Source organism: Strongylocentrotus purpuratus, unplaced genomic scaffold (genome assembly GCF_000002235.5).
Source record: "Strongylocentrotus purpuratus isolate Spur 01 unplaced genomic scaffold, Spur_5.0 spur5_scaffold_5, whole genome shotgun sequence".
In the NCBI taxonomy this organism is placed as follows: domain Eukaryota; kingdom Metazoa; phylum Echinodermata; class Echinoidea; order Camarodonta; family Strongylocentrotidae; genus Strongylocentrotus; species Strongylocentrotus purpuratus.
The window spans coordinates 21,434,091-21,447,142 of NW_022145611.1; the positions used below are offsets into that span (position 1 = coordinate 21,434,091).

The 13,052-nt window shown below is 33.7% G+C and overlaps 1 protein-coding gene across 9 annotated transcripts in view; it reads right to left on the reverse strand.

Moving 5' to 3' along the window:
* The window catches only part of LOC583510 (ribosome-binding protein 1), a 48,786-nt gene that overhangs the window by 11,933 nt on the left and 23,801 nt on the right, over positions 1 to 13,052 (reverse strand). For 5 of the 9 annotated variants that reach the window (XM_011662737.2, XM_011662735.2, XM_011662732.2 and 2 more), the window contains exons 9-18: positions 12,371 to 12,536; positions 11,445 to 11,648; positions 10,940 to 11,044; positions 10,343 to 10,506; positions 9,548 to 9,659; positions 7,381 to 7,476; positions 4,520 to 4,612; positions 3,921 to 3,998; positions 3,559 to 3,654; positions 1,137 to 1,478 (exon numbers count right to left, since the gene is read on the reverse strand). In XM_011662737.2, coding sequence (XP_011661039.2) covers positions 1,137 to 1,478; positions 3,559 to 3,654; positions 3,921 to 3,998; positions 4,520 to 4,612; positions 7,381 to 7,476; positions 9,548 to 9,659; positions 10,343 to 10,506; positions 10,940 to 11,044; positions 11,445 to 11,648; positions 12,371 to 12,536 — 1,456 coding nt within the window. The remainder of the gene's footprint in view (positions 1 to 1,136; positions 1,479 to 3,558; positions 3,655 to 3,920; positions 3,999 to 4,519; positions 4,613 to 7,380; positions 7,477 to 9,547; positions 9,660 to 10,342; positions 10,507 to 10,939; positions 11,045 to 11,444; positions 11,649 to 12,370; positions 12,537 to 13,052) is intronic. The other 4 variants (XM_030998881.1, XM_030998880.1, XM_011662738.2 and 1 more) reach the window with 2 other exon arrangements.

Below are 13,052 nucleotides of genomic sequence, written 5' to 3' on the forward strand. Positions count from 1 at the left end.
TATATGAATCATGATTTTCAGAAATGAAAAGGATGTGTTAAGGTGTGCAGAATCGTGACAACATTTTTGTTGGTACTAATTCATAAATAGTCAGGGATGTATTAAAGGGATATTGATATAAGATGTTAACCATACCCTCTGGTAGTAAGTATTTTCATCAAGGTACAAAGAATAAAATCAATAATCAAATATCAGCAATTATTTTCAATGTCATCGTATAAAGGCCTCTAAAATTTTGAGAGGGTACACATCAACTTTGCAGTAACTACAATAACCCTACCCAATATTTGTAGTTAGTATTTTCATGTGAGCACAATTAAGAACAATGTAAAGTAAGATAAACTGAAAACAAAATAACACAAAGCAAAATATGAACACACAAATCATATAAAAGAAAAATAAAGATAAAATCATAAAAAAATAAAATATAACGTAATGGAAAGAATATCAAATGCAACACAACATTTTCCAGACATTTATTTGTAAATAACAATAGCAATACACACACTGTATTTTATTAGTAATCGCAAAGATACATTATAATCTCCATACTATGAAACAGCATTCAGCAGGAAAATAACTTCCACCCTTTATTAGAGTAAATGCACATGACCATTACCGTCAATAGACCCGATATAAGATCATATAGTAAATATGGAGTCTGTTAGTCTTCTTTACTGCAATACTATATCACATCATACACTCACATACTTTGAAAATTACACCAATTCAAAAGAAAATTGTAAAAAACTGCAAAAAGTCACAAATGTTGAATTAGTGAATGAAATGGTAATGAACAGTGGATTAGCTCGGCCATGCCCCATTGCAATATGATGTCCATTGGCATAATTGATTTATGTCATAGTAGCTAGAGCATTTTAATAATGCTTTAATCAAATTCATCATGATGTTTAATGAATCGCAACCAGAAAATGTATAATTGAATTATTAAAGCAAAGAATATTGCACTGCAAAGCTTTGATCCATTATCCACTACCATTCTCTACTAACACCTTAAACGACTGCAATCTTCTTATATCCTATCAGGAGCTTTCTATTTTCCCCACAAACGAACAATAAAAAACAAAAAACAATTGAGATATCAAAGAGTGCATGTTGTCAATGATATAGCTTACTGTTTCTCTCAATACTACTTGGTAGTGATGGCACTGTGCTGTGAGTTGAACTTTCTCCTTCTCCATCTCTCCGATTCTATCTCTCAATCGAGCCTCCGCTGAATCTAGCCTCTCCTCTGCAGACTCTACCCTCCTTCCCAGCTCCTCGTTCTGATCCGATAACTCTTTGTTCTTCTTTTCTAATCTCTTCAATGCCTCCTGGCCTCCTCTTGAGACAGCAGCTCCTTGACCTTGGAGCTCTCTGGTGAGTTGCTCCTTCTCCGCCTCCAGGGCATGGATCCGACCCTCAAAGCGCTCCTCCTCGCTCTCCACACTCTGCTGGAGCTTGTTCACCATACCCTCCTGTAACAGCAACCAGTTCGACCAGTAGGAGCCCTTTGTTCCAACAATTTTTGTTTTTTGTGCGTTTTTGTTTTAAGGGTACGATGCAAGACAAGAACAAGACAAACCAACAAGGTAGGTAGACGGACAGAGACGTGCAGGGAGAATATTAGATAACAATTACATTATTATCAACAATAACTGGGTTAGATCACAACATGCAACAAAACAACACTATAAACTCAAATCTTATGGACTCTTTAAAATAAATAATATACCTAGAACAATGATGCTCAATAATTATGGGCTTTGTGTTCTTAGAAAAACATATCATTTAAAAATAAGAATTAACCTCTAAATTTGCAGTAACACTGATACCCTATACACAGAGACCCAACACATGGACTGAGGCACAACAATTCAGTTTCAAATCATCATAAATCTGCATCTTGAATTTGTTTTTCATTAGTCTTTTTAGTGAATGATGTGCATAACAAATTAATATACAGCAGTCTGAGGCATTTCACCCAATCCTCACAGTAATGAGCATTTGGTTCTCATCAGCCACCTGGATTTCATTGTGACAGCACCAAATTAATTTTACATTTCAAAGCAATTTGAAGTGAATGCAATATTCAAACAATGATAACATCAATAAAATAAAGGTCATGAAGGTATTTCAAACAGTGCAACAATAAACAATAACAAAAACTTTGATAAAATAAAAACACTTGATAAAAATACTAACAGTGCACACCATGCAGTCACATGTTTTTTTCTTCTTTAAAACATTTTCTTAAAACTATGAAAATAAATAGATGAAAAGCCTTGAATATTTTCTATTTTCTAGTCACAATCCTCTCAAAGGAAGGGAAACTTTAATTTCTTTTAATCTATTTTTTTCGTGGATAAAAAAAAAATTCTTAGCAAAAAAGGCAGGTTAGGCAAAGCAGTATGCATGAAAATATAAAAATCATAATAAAGTGTATAACAACAGAGCATCTGATTGTCTTATGCTGGTTCCAAGATTTCTTTTTTACTTTTCAATTTCAAGATAGAGCACGCAATCTTTATTTACTGGGAGCAAGCCAACAATTTCTTTACAAATTGAAATTACTCCTAGGAAGCATTACATTCAAAGAGTGTCTGATTGTTTAACGAAAAAGAGCAACAGTCTAACCAATACTTATCTGAATAAATTGTTCTAATTCCATTCTTAGCATTAGAAAGGAAATATTTCAAATAAAGCTATCAATAAGACAGCAAAATCAAAGGCAAATCAAAATTGTGTGAAGCAGTAAATTAATGACTACTACCTCAAAATAAACATTAACGTCTACATTTGAATGCACTTTCATGCTAAACTGAAATATCTTGGGGAAAATCATAACTAAACAAAATCATAGCAATGCAATACAAGACTTACATTGTAAAATTTGTGAACACTAATTTACACCAGCATTCTCTCTACAATACGAACATTTCCATGAACAAGGCAACAAATTAAAAATCGTACATAAAATGCAAGAAATACATGTTTCAATTTACATAATTATGAGCAATAATTTACAAAGAAGCTAGTACAGTCTACCATTTTTAGTTCGAAAGTAAAAAACATCCTTAACCAAATCTGTTGACTAACAGTGCTTACATTAAATATCAAAAATTCATATTGAACCAATTTTATATTTCTTTACTGTTGACTTAAAATACACTCTTATAAACAAACATGTTTTCCTAACATGTAAACAGATGAAGCGATCAAGGACTTGATGAGACAAAACAAATATTAAGCTAAAACATACATTATGATGCATTTTTGTTTAAATTTTGAACAAAGTAGAGAAAAACCCACTTATGACCTATGCTGGTGAGCACACATACGCACATTCATTAAATTCTGATTAAAATATAGAAAGGTAGATCTTGCCTTGTAAAATTTATCAGAAAGTAACTTCTTGCCTAAACAGCCAGTAGTTCTTAGAAACAAATAAACAAAATATTTTTAAAGCCCTTTTTCAAAGCTTAGCTGCAAAATAAAGAAACAAAAACAATTTTATTGCTTTATTTGAAGGAATATTTGAGGGATGGGAGAACTTACCGTATCTGCTAACACGGACTGGTAATGCTGGCATTGTGATGATAATTGTTCTTTCTCTGCCTCTAATGTATTCACCTTTAGTACATATTCCTCAACCTGAGTAGATACGACACAACAGGTAATGGATTTACATTTTTGAATAATTTTTTTTTTTTTTTTAAACATCATTCCCTGGTGTATTTATCAAAAGACATTCACCTCGACTAAATTGGGGCAAAACTAGATGTAATCATGTTTAAAATAATATTTAAAGAAAAAATATGTATGCATACAAAGCACTGACTGAATCAAATACATTACAATGAGTGACACATTTCATATGTTTTAAATACAATGATGTTAATAACCGATCTTTATCTTACCTGTGAATTTGAGGAAGATTTACTGCTAAGTACTTTGCTTGCGTCCTCTTCAAATTTGTTTAACCAGTTCTTGTTATCCTGGAATGGCAAGGGGGAGAAAAATGTTTTCATATTATTATTTTTTTTAAATGCATCAAACATTCTTTATCATATGGCCCTTTAAAATAATCATGAAGTGCCTCAAAAAAGTAAAAATATTTGAGCGACAGGTTTTACAATTCTCATTTGCCCCAATAGACTGTGTTGTTATAAAAAGTGTTTGGAAACGGTTTTTGAAATTTTGAATTCCAATTATAAATATCTTGATAGTCAGACAGGCGATCGGCTTGTTTAAGTCATGGGCTTCCTGACTGACCTAAAGGTTTATAATTATGATTGCAGCATGAGCTAAATTCAGGATTTTGTTTGGAATCTGAGGCAAAGATACCCAATCCCTTTAACTGCAGAGATTCCTTTAACTTCAAGACGGTTTGAAGAAAGCGTTGAATTTAAAAGGATGCCAAAAATATGTTTTTTCAATCGTCTTTTATGGAAGAAAAAACCATGGCATTTAAACTTAAACGTGCAAGATTTTATCATAAAATCATGGATCAACTTACCTGTGAGGTTCCTAAACTAACAGATGGGAATAACTTCTCTAGCACTGTCTTCACAGAACTCTGCTCTTTAACAATGGCAGCTTGAATCTCGTCCTGTATCAAATGAAAGAAGATTAAACATTGAAACCTTCAAATCCCATTATAACAGTGACAATTGAAATAGTTTTAGAGGATGGATTATGCCAGGTGGATTAGACCAGTTAGAATCAGAAGAGATTATTAGTAATCGAGCTGTGAAGTTAGGTGCAGCCTGTGATAGCAATGAATCAAAGCAAAAATTAAATACAAAAAATATAGGATAGCTGAAGAAAAGACTTCTAGGCATGTTATAAACCCCATACATTCTACTGAATTACATGTTCGAAGCCTTATTAAAAAAAAAAAAACATTAAAAAGGGATAATATACAAGTGGACCCAAAATACATTGTACCTCAATCTGACATTTTTATATATACCAAGGAAATTAGGAGTTCCAGTATGACGTGAATAAGTATTGTAGACAAAACGCTCAGAGAATTCCATCTCAATAGACATGATGCTTTGATATATATTTTAGATAGAGCAAATGGTTAGATATTCATACAAGAGTAGTAAGTAAAGAACTATCAAAATATAGTAAACATTCAGATAATCTTTGAAATATCACTTCTCATAAGATTCATTATAGTTGGTACCTTTTCTGAATGAAAATGTTTGATGGAAAAAAAATCAAATATAGATGGATATAAAATATACATGACAATAATATGATATATATATAAATTATACAATCGATTCTTCTTTTTCTTCTTTTTCTTCTTAGATCCAATTAGAAATAATCAGAATTTCTATAAAAAAAGAAAAGAAAACATGCATGCAACACAAATATTTTCAAGCATTCATGCTCAACACATCAAAATAACATCACTCATCACAACCTCAATCATGAAGCATTTCTACACTGATCTCATCTTTGTGTTTAGAAGTTAAAGGTACTATGTCCCTTTTGCAGCCAACCTCAAATTCTGTAGAACTTTGCAGGAATTATGAATATGTCATGTATGTCCTATCTGTGAAATTTAAACGTTAGCAGTGTCCTCATATTCAAATTATGCAAGGAAACCCGTTTACTTGCTAGACTTCACTGTCAGACACTATTGAGTGACTGACTGGCTTTTTTCTTCATTGGTAATAACATACATGAAAAGAGTTGTAAAGGGTACATGAGCATTCTTCTACATCATAACCCACTTCTTGTGATGGCCAAGATTAAACTGATTGAATCTTTGCGCAGCATAAAACGTATGACCATTCGGTACAATTGTCTGAAAATCAAGACTATTACTTTTGGGCTCTATAGCCCTCAAGTCGATTTGACAACTAATAGTCATTATTTTCCGACTTGAAGACATTTTCAAGCCCCATCTTTTTTAGGGAAGTTCTAAATTAGTATTATCTTTCAAATGCAGTTGGAATTTAACTTTTTCATTTTTTTGGCCTGCAAGTGGGACATAGTACCTTTAAGTATTGTTTCAAGTATAAAGATTAAATAACATTAATATTCTGCAAGAAGACAATTAAAAACTAATTAATATGATTTTAGTGTCATGAAACCAACTGCATGCAAAAATGATTGATGTCTATACATAAATATCAACTTCAGAATCTGAGACATGCTCCTTACGGTTCTTTATTTCAAAATTATCTTCTTGCGTTAACTATCAGGTAGGGTTCACTTAACACAGCTGCATATCATATCTCATCTCTAGCTTCTGCTTGTAATATTAGAATGCTTTTCAGTATAATATCACGATAGCTGGATATAATCTGTAAACACTACATGCACAAGTTGAATAAGTATTGAGTTTAGGAGAAAATACCCCACATAGTTCTACACTCCACATAGATTTGAAATGGCAAAACCTAGACTATATCGTTAGCTATGTCCCTCTGTCTATACTGGTATGTGCAAACCAAACATTTTGTTTAAATGCTCCATAATCAATAGGGAAAAGGGCTAAGGAATGTTACCAAAGAATGAAACAAATGAAAGAAGAAAAACACAAAACTAAGCTTTGAAAAGGCATTATTTATCTGCAAAGCATCAATTGCTGAGTAATCTCTAACACTAGATTTGTTTTTCTACATCCTAGATCAACAATTGTGTCAGATTCCAGATTCCATGCTAGATCGTTATTAAGGTGTTAAAGTGGGAAAAAAAACTGCAAACTAAGCCAAAGGAAGTGAAATTTCTATGCAATTTACTTTTTGCAGATGTTAAGCATGATAAAACAATGTTCCATAGTCAAGATGCTAACATGTTCATAAAGCATGACATTTAAAAGACACAATCAGAAAACATCAAAGAAAATGAATTCATAGATACATGTACACGTAGAACCGTCCCCCCCCCCCCCCCCCCAAAAAAAAAAAAAAAAAAAAAAAAGAAAAAAGAAGAAAAAAAAGTGCATCAAACAAGCAATAGAAACTGTGTATTTTAGTTTATATTGCAAGAAAACAAAAACAAATTTTTCATGCTAAATATATTTTGAAGAGTATATCAACAAACATTACATAGATACAAGGAGAATGCCACATACACATAATGATGATAAATGCTGGGTTACAATGATATTATGTAATAAAAGATCAAGAGGGGTAACATTGGGTGAAACGAGGGGTATCTTTTCCTAAAAGGATACTACTTCTTATATGCCATTTTCTGGCTGATAGTGGTACATTAAGGGCACATTCAGGTACAAATGCCACAGCTTTATAATGTACTGATGCAAATTTTCACAAACTGTAAAACCCAATATGAATAACAATGACATAGAGACAACCATGTGGATATCTGAACATGAAAGATTTGTAGTAGTACCTTTAATGTCTCAGATGTCTGTCCAGCATTTTCTGCCCTAGATTTCTCGGCTGCCGAAACCACGTCCATTAGTTTCCGATTTTTCTCCCGAAGGTTCTGGTTTGCACAGAAACAGTTCACAACATAATGTAACATAGAAAGAAGCTGCCCCAGCCCCACCCCAAACTGATGCAACTCATCTTAAAACACATCTTTGTTCTGCTTATATTTTGTGGGGATCTCCACTCACATACTTTATCTGAACTGGACCACAAAATGTGAAATGATGGAGGACGGAAAGGTAATAAATGAACTATTAATGTTGACGTCAGAATGATGATGGTTATTTTAAACACAACTACACTGTAAAATGAGAGTGCAAGTTGAAATATATTGAATGATGGATTTTCATGATAAGCAGAACTGATAAAAAAAGAAAGTCAAGTCAGATCATTTATATCACAGTAGCAGCACTATAAAGCACTACCAGAGATTTTTTTCAATCGACTATCGAGAAGTTTCCATGACCATCCTCAGGTTAAATATCACAACATCATCAATATACAAGGCTTAAGGCCTCTTTTGCATCAACACTCATACTTCAGTAGGAGAACACATACTAGGGTAGGATGACACTTGGGAGGGGTAAGATGACACTTGGGAGGGGTAAGATGACATTTGGGAGGGGGTAGAGTGAGCAGAGGGAAAGGTAACACAGGATTGTCAAAAGTCCTTGTTAATGAAGCATTGGTTTAGTTTAGCGAAAAGAAAACAGGTGTGGGTTATTAACAAACAAGATGTTATCCAGGAACAGTCAAGGTAAGGGTGGATGAGGTAATGGCAGATAACGAGAAAATTTTAATTGAATTCAGAAACCGTTTAAGTAGATGGTTTGCTGGTAATGTAGATACAAGTTCATAAATGGTAATTAAAGTTATTGTCAATCGGAGTACATGGGTATATAGAGTAACAATGTATCAAATATTCAAAAATCTAAAGCATATTCAAATTTTGGGTTAATCTTGAAAGCAAACAGCCCTGTAATCGACTCTTGAAAGATATCAGATGCACAAGTGCCCATGAAGCAATGGGAGAACATTCCTACTTCTACGATCAGGTTATTTTCTTTTGATTTCACAATTATAACATAAGTTCAAATGATTGCAGGGCACTACCTCAGAGCATGATTTATTGGCAGCATCTCAACAGGATTCAAGCATCATCATGAAGGGATCTTTATGAATTCACAGTCAATCTAAACTGATGTATAAATTCTACTACTCCCTGCTAAAGTGCTAAATGTACTTCACACTCATATTTTTTAAATTGAACTAAGGGTAGTATATTCTTGGCTGACTTGCCACAGGATTGCCATTGTATTTTCCTAAACACAAAATTCCATACCTGCCAACATTTGAAAATAAGAATTAGGAATTTCTAGCACGGTATGCCTTCAAAAATAAGAAATCGCACTTGCAGCGGCAGTGTAACTGGCAATACGCGGTAAATCTGTACCAAAAAGCGAATACAAATTCACTGCTCGATCATGCAGCCATTCAATGCACGCAATACGTGAACTCTCAAATTGCGGCATATGATAAAACGAGCTTTATTTGGCTTAAAAATCTTAATATTCAGAATTTCTGGGTCCTAAAAACCCAGAAAATCAGAATATTCTGGATTATTCGGAAGGGTTGGCAGGTATGACATTCTATAAGAACAATCCTGTAAATAACCCTTACACAATGGGATTGAATGAGGGATCTAGTCTATGACAGGAGATTAGAATGATATCAGTCAAGCAAACAAGACTAGACTGGAGTGGCTGGAGTTTGAGGTGCAAGGTCCATCATAAAGCAGGGGAGTGTTTCACAAAGACTAAGATAACTTTAAGTTGGACTTAACTATGGCAGGCTGTTCATGCCACTGGTTGCTTCACTATTGGTCTCTCAATTGTGATCTTTAGATAATAATTTTCCCTCAAATAATAAACTATCAACAAATGTAAATTCTGTAGATTTGTGACCACGATTTAAACGTCCCTTGAGAAACCAATGCCAAGAATGGATAGAGGAATTAGTGTCATGAACGGCCTGCCATAGTTAAGTCCAACTTAAAGTCGGTCTTAGTCTTTGTAAAACATTCCCCCGGAGTTGTGGTGCAAGGTCCATCCTAGAGCTCTACTTACATTATTTCTCTGCTTCGACTGCTCAATGACTGCCTGCAGTGTTGAGAGCTCTGTTTTACTGGAATTCAATTGCTCCTCTAATCCCTCTATTGCTTTCGTCTTATCAGCTAACCTGTGAGATGCACACATCAAAGATAAATAAAACAGTGATGGATATTTGATAAGAGTCAACTTGGTGTCATTAGTATTGTGTTCTCATGACAGATAGAACCAGTATCATTGAAGCGTTCACGAAGTATAATGGAACATGAAAGACAAACAAAGAATGCAGGGATAGTTACATGCTACAGGTAGACAAGTATGTCAGTAACTGTAAGGTTTCATCTTATCATATCAGATGAACCTAACACTCAACCTTTTAATCCCCAAGATACAGATCACTTCAACCATCATCTCATTCAACTTGGAATGTAAGAGAGTGCATCTTGTCAACAAAAAGTGTATGAAATTTCACATCTCTTTTTACATACCTCAAATACTTCCAGAACTTACCTATGTTAATTTATGATGAATAACAAGTTGCATCGTGTAAAACATAAGGACTTCTCTGTTTTAGTCATGTACACAAGAAGACAAATATTATGCTGTTTGGCAACTGATCATTGAGATTTTTCAACTTTAACGAACATCAAAAGATATTTCAGGCTTACGCTAGAAAGTCAAATATAATCAAGGCAGATGAAAATATCTCCAAAAATAGCATGGCTAACATAAAGGAGGACATGCAGGTTCTGCCTCTTGAGAGTTTATTTTCCACATAACAAGAGAAAGAAACAGAAAGGAATCTTTCCTTACATAACATTGTGCTCCTTGAGAAGGATGGAAGGCTCTTTGGGAGCAGAATCTGTTTGAGTGACATCGCCATTGGCAGTGGGCGGAGCCTCTTGACCTTCGGCTTCTGACCTCTTTTCTTGAGTCCTTAGCATTTCTTGGAGGGAATCTTTTTCCTTTCGGAGAGTCTAATGAGAGAAAGAAAGAAACATAGATAATCACATCTATTAATCATATATACAACAATGGTGTAGTCAGGGTTTATGTTTTGAAGTTGTACTTGAAAAAGACGGGGAAAGTCTCAGTGCACATTTCCATCGACAATTATAAAATCATGAAAGCAATCTTGAAACAGTCTTGCAGCACGCTAATCTCTAATTTTTTTTAATTTCAAAATAAAAATGTTACTCTTCTAGTCCTAGATGTCTCGGCCAACTTCAGAACTTTCAGCATACCCACAAACTTGACCTCTATTGCTTTTTGTTCAATCTATGGAAAATACATTAAAAAATAAGGTCACTGATAAAGTCTGACTGACTTTATGAAATTCTAGCATATTTTAACTCTAGAATACTTGATTCTTTTTTTCTTCCTTTATCAAAAGAGTCATTGATATCTTACCTCTACTTCTTGTACTGCCTTTGATTTCTGCTGTTCCTTCTCTGCTAGCTGGCTCTCGACAGTTCTTACTTTACCTTCTAGATTCTGACACTGACATTCTGAGTCCTGATATACAAAGAAGGCAGATATGGAAAGAGAAGTTTGAAAGATATTACATATACCTTCATTCTGATAGACATCCTTAATGCATATCAAGATTTTCTGTTCTCGTCTCTTGATCATAAGTGTCTAATGAAAATTACTGATGTTATTCACCACCATGTTTTTAAAGATAATTGTACAAATCCAAGTAAATTTATTAGAATACACGTCCATACCTTTAAGTTACAATAACCAATCTATACAAAAAGCATTTCTTTGCTCTTATTTTGTAAACAGTATACATGTACCTACTTCAAAATGATTAAAAAACAAATAAAAGAAACAATACATTCTTCTCAAAAATTGCATGATTTGTAACTAAGTTTCTGAGACTTTCAATGGTACTATCTCTCACAGGATTTACCTTCAATTTTGCTTGAATTGCCTGTAAGGTGGTGTTCCTATCTCCATCCAAACGACGTAGTTCTGAGACCTGTCCTTTGAAGTTGTCTGTCTCTCCCTTAGCAGCCTCCATGGCTTGAGCAAGGGATTGGTTACGAGCTTCCTCTTTCCTTAGTCCCTCACTGACTTCAGCCAATCTCTTAGACATAGCTGCCTCACCCTCGCGCTGTCAAGACATGAATGAAACAGTCACATAATTCATTCATCGTAAATTCACTGTAAATTAATTAATTCATTCATTTATTCAAAATTGCTTATGATGATTCACTTACTTTATTAACAATAATGTATATTTCATATATATTGTAATTTGTAGGTTTATTTGCATTTTCTTTTTGTTTTGTTTAATATGTAATTGTTTATCATTGTATTTTGTTTGTTATAGCGCTTAGAGACTTTGGTGGTAAGCACTTTATAAGCAACGTTTAAAAAAAAAATTATTACTGTGTACTTTCATGTCGAGAAAGCTACGTGCCTCCTGTTTACTCTTACAGGTTGTCAATACTGCTAACAGCCTGTGGTCTTCCTGATAATTATTATGGACAAAAGAATTTTGAAATGGCTTTAACTTCTTTCAACCACTAAAATGCCAAAGCATAATTTCTAAATGTCACTGTATTTTGTAATTCAACATCCTTATCATGCTGATCAACTATTTCAGGAATTACTAAAAATACAGTTTCCCATAAATTCCCATAAATCAACTGATGTTATAACATGTACTGTATATTTGATCTGTTTGACAACCCACTGGAGCACAATACATTTTAGTATCTAAAGTGAATCTTGAAATAACAAATTCAAATGTTTTTTTCTGATAAGACAGGTTGTAAAACATGTTCTTGATAAATAACGACGAAATCTCTTACAGCACTGTTTGGTACGTACCTGTTCACTACTCCTTTGTTGTTTGAACTGGTTATTCTGTGTTTCCAGTGTTCTACGGACCTCTTCTCCTTGTCTCAGCTGACCCTCTGTAGATGTGAGTTTACTCTGAACCTTCTGAAGCTCAGTCTGAAGACGGGCAAGCTCTTGACCCATCAGCTGCTCCTTCCTGCAAAACATCACATAATCAGAAAGCAAAGCAATTATTCATTCATTCATTCATTTTATTTCATGCGTCATATAAAAACATACATAATTATAACATTGGTATTTACAGTTAAGAACATGCAAATAACATAACGAAAGATAAACATAAAATACAAATATATATATATATATATATACGAATTAGGAAACAGGCAAGAAAGAACAATGAAGTCTGGTGCTGGTCCCTTGCGACATAATAAAGAATTTTAACCTATAACACTTACACCTGACAACTAACACCGAACACCTGATTGCATATATATACTATATATACAGCTAGAGCAATTAGAGCATACAACACTGCAATTCCAACTAAAATTTTGAATCCAATGTTAGTTGGATATTTTAGACATTTCTCCAATATTACAAAGTCTCTTGGAAAGAACTAATTTGTAGAAGCCTGTCAACAATCTTAAACGTTGATACATGTATGCCTATGCAGGAGTATGTCCAAAATATGGATTCTGGCTGGTTAAAT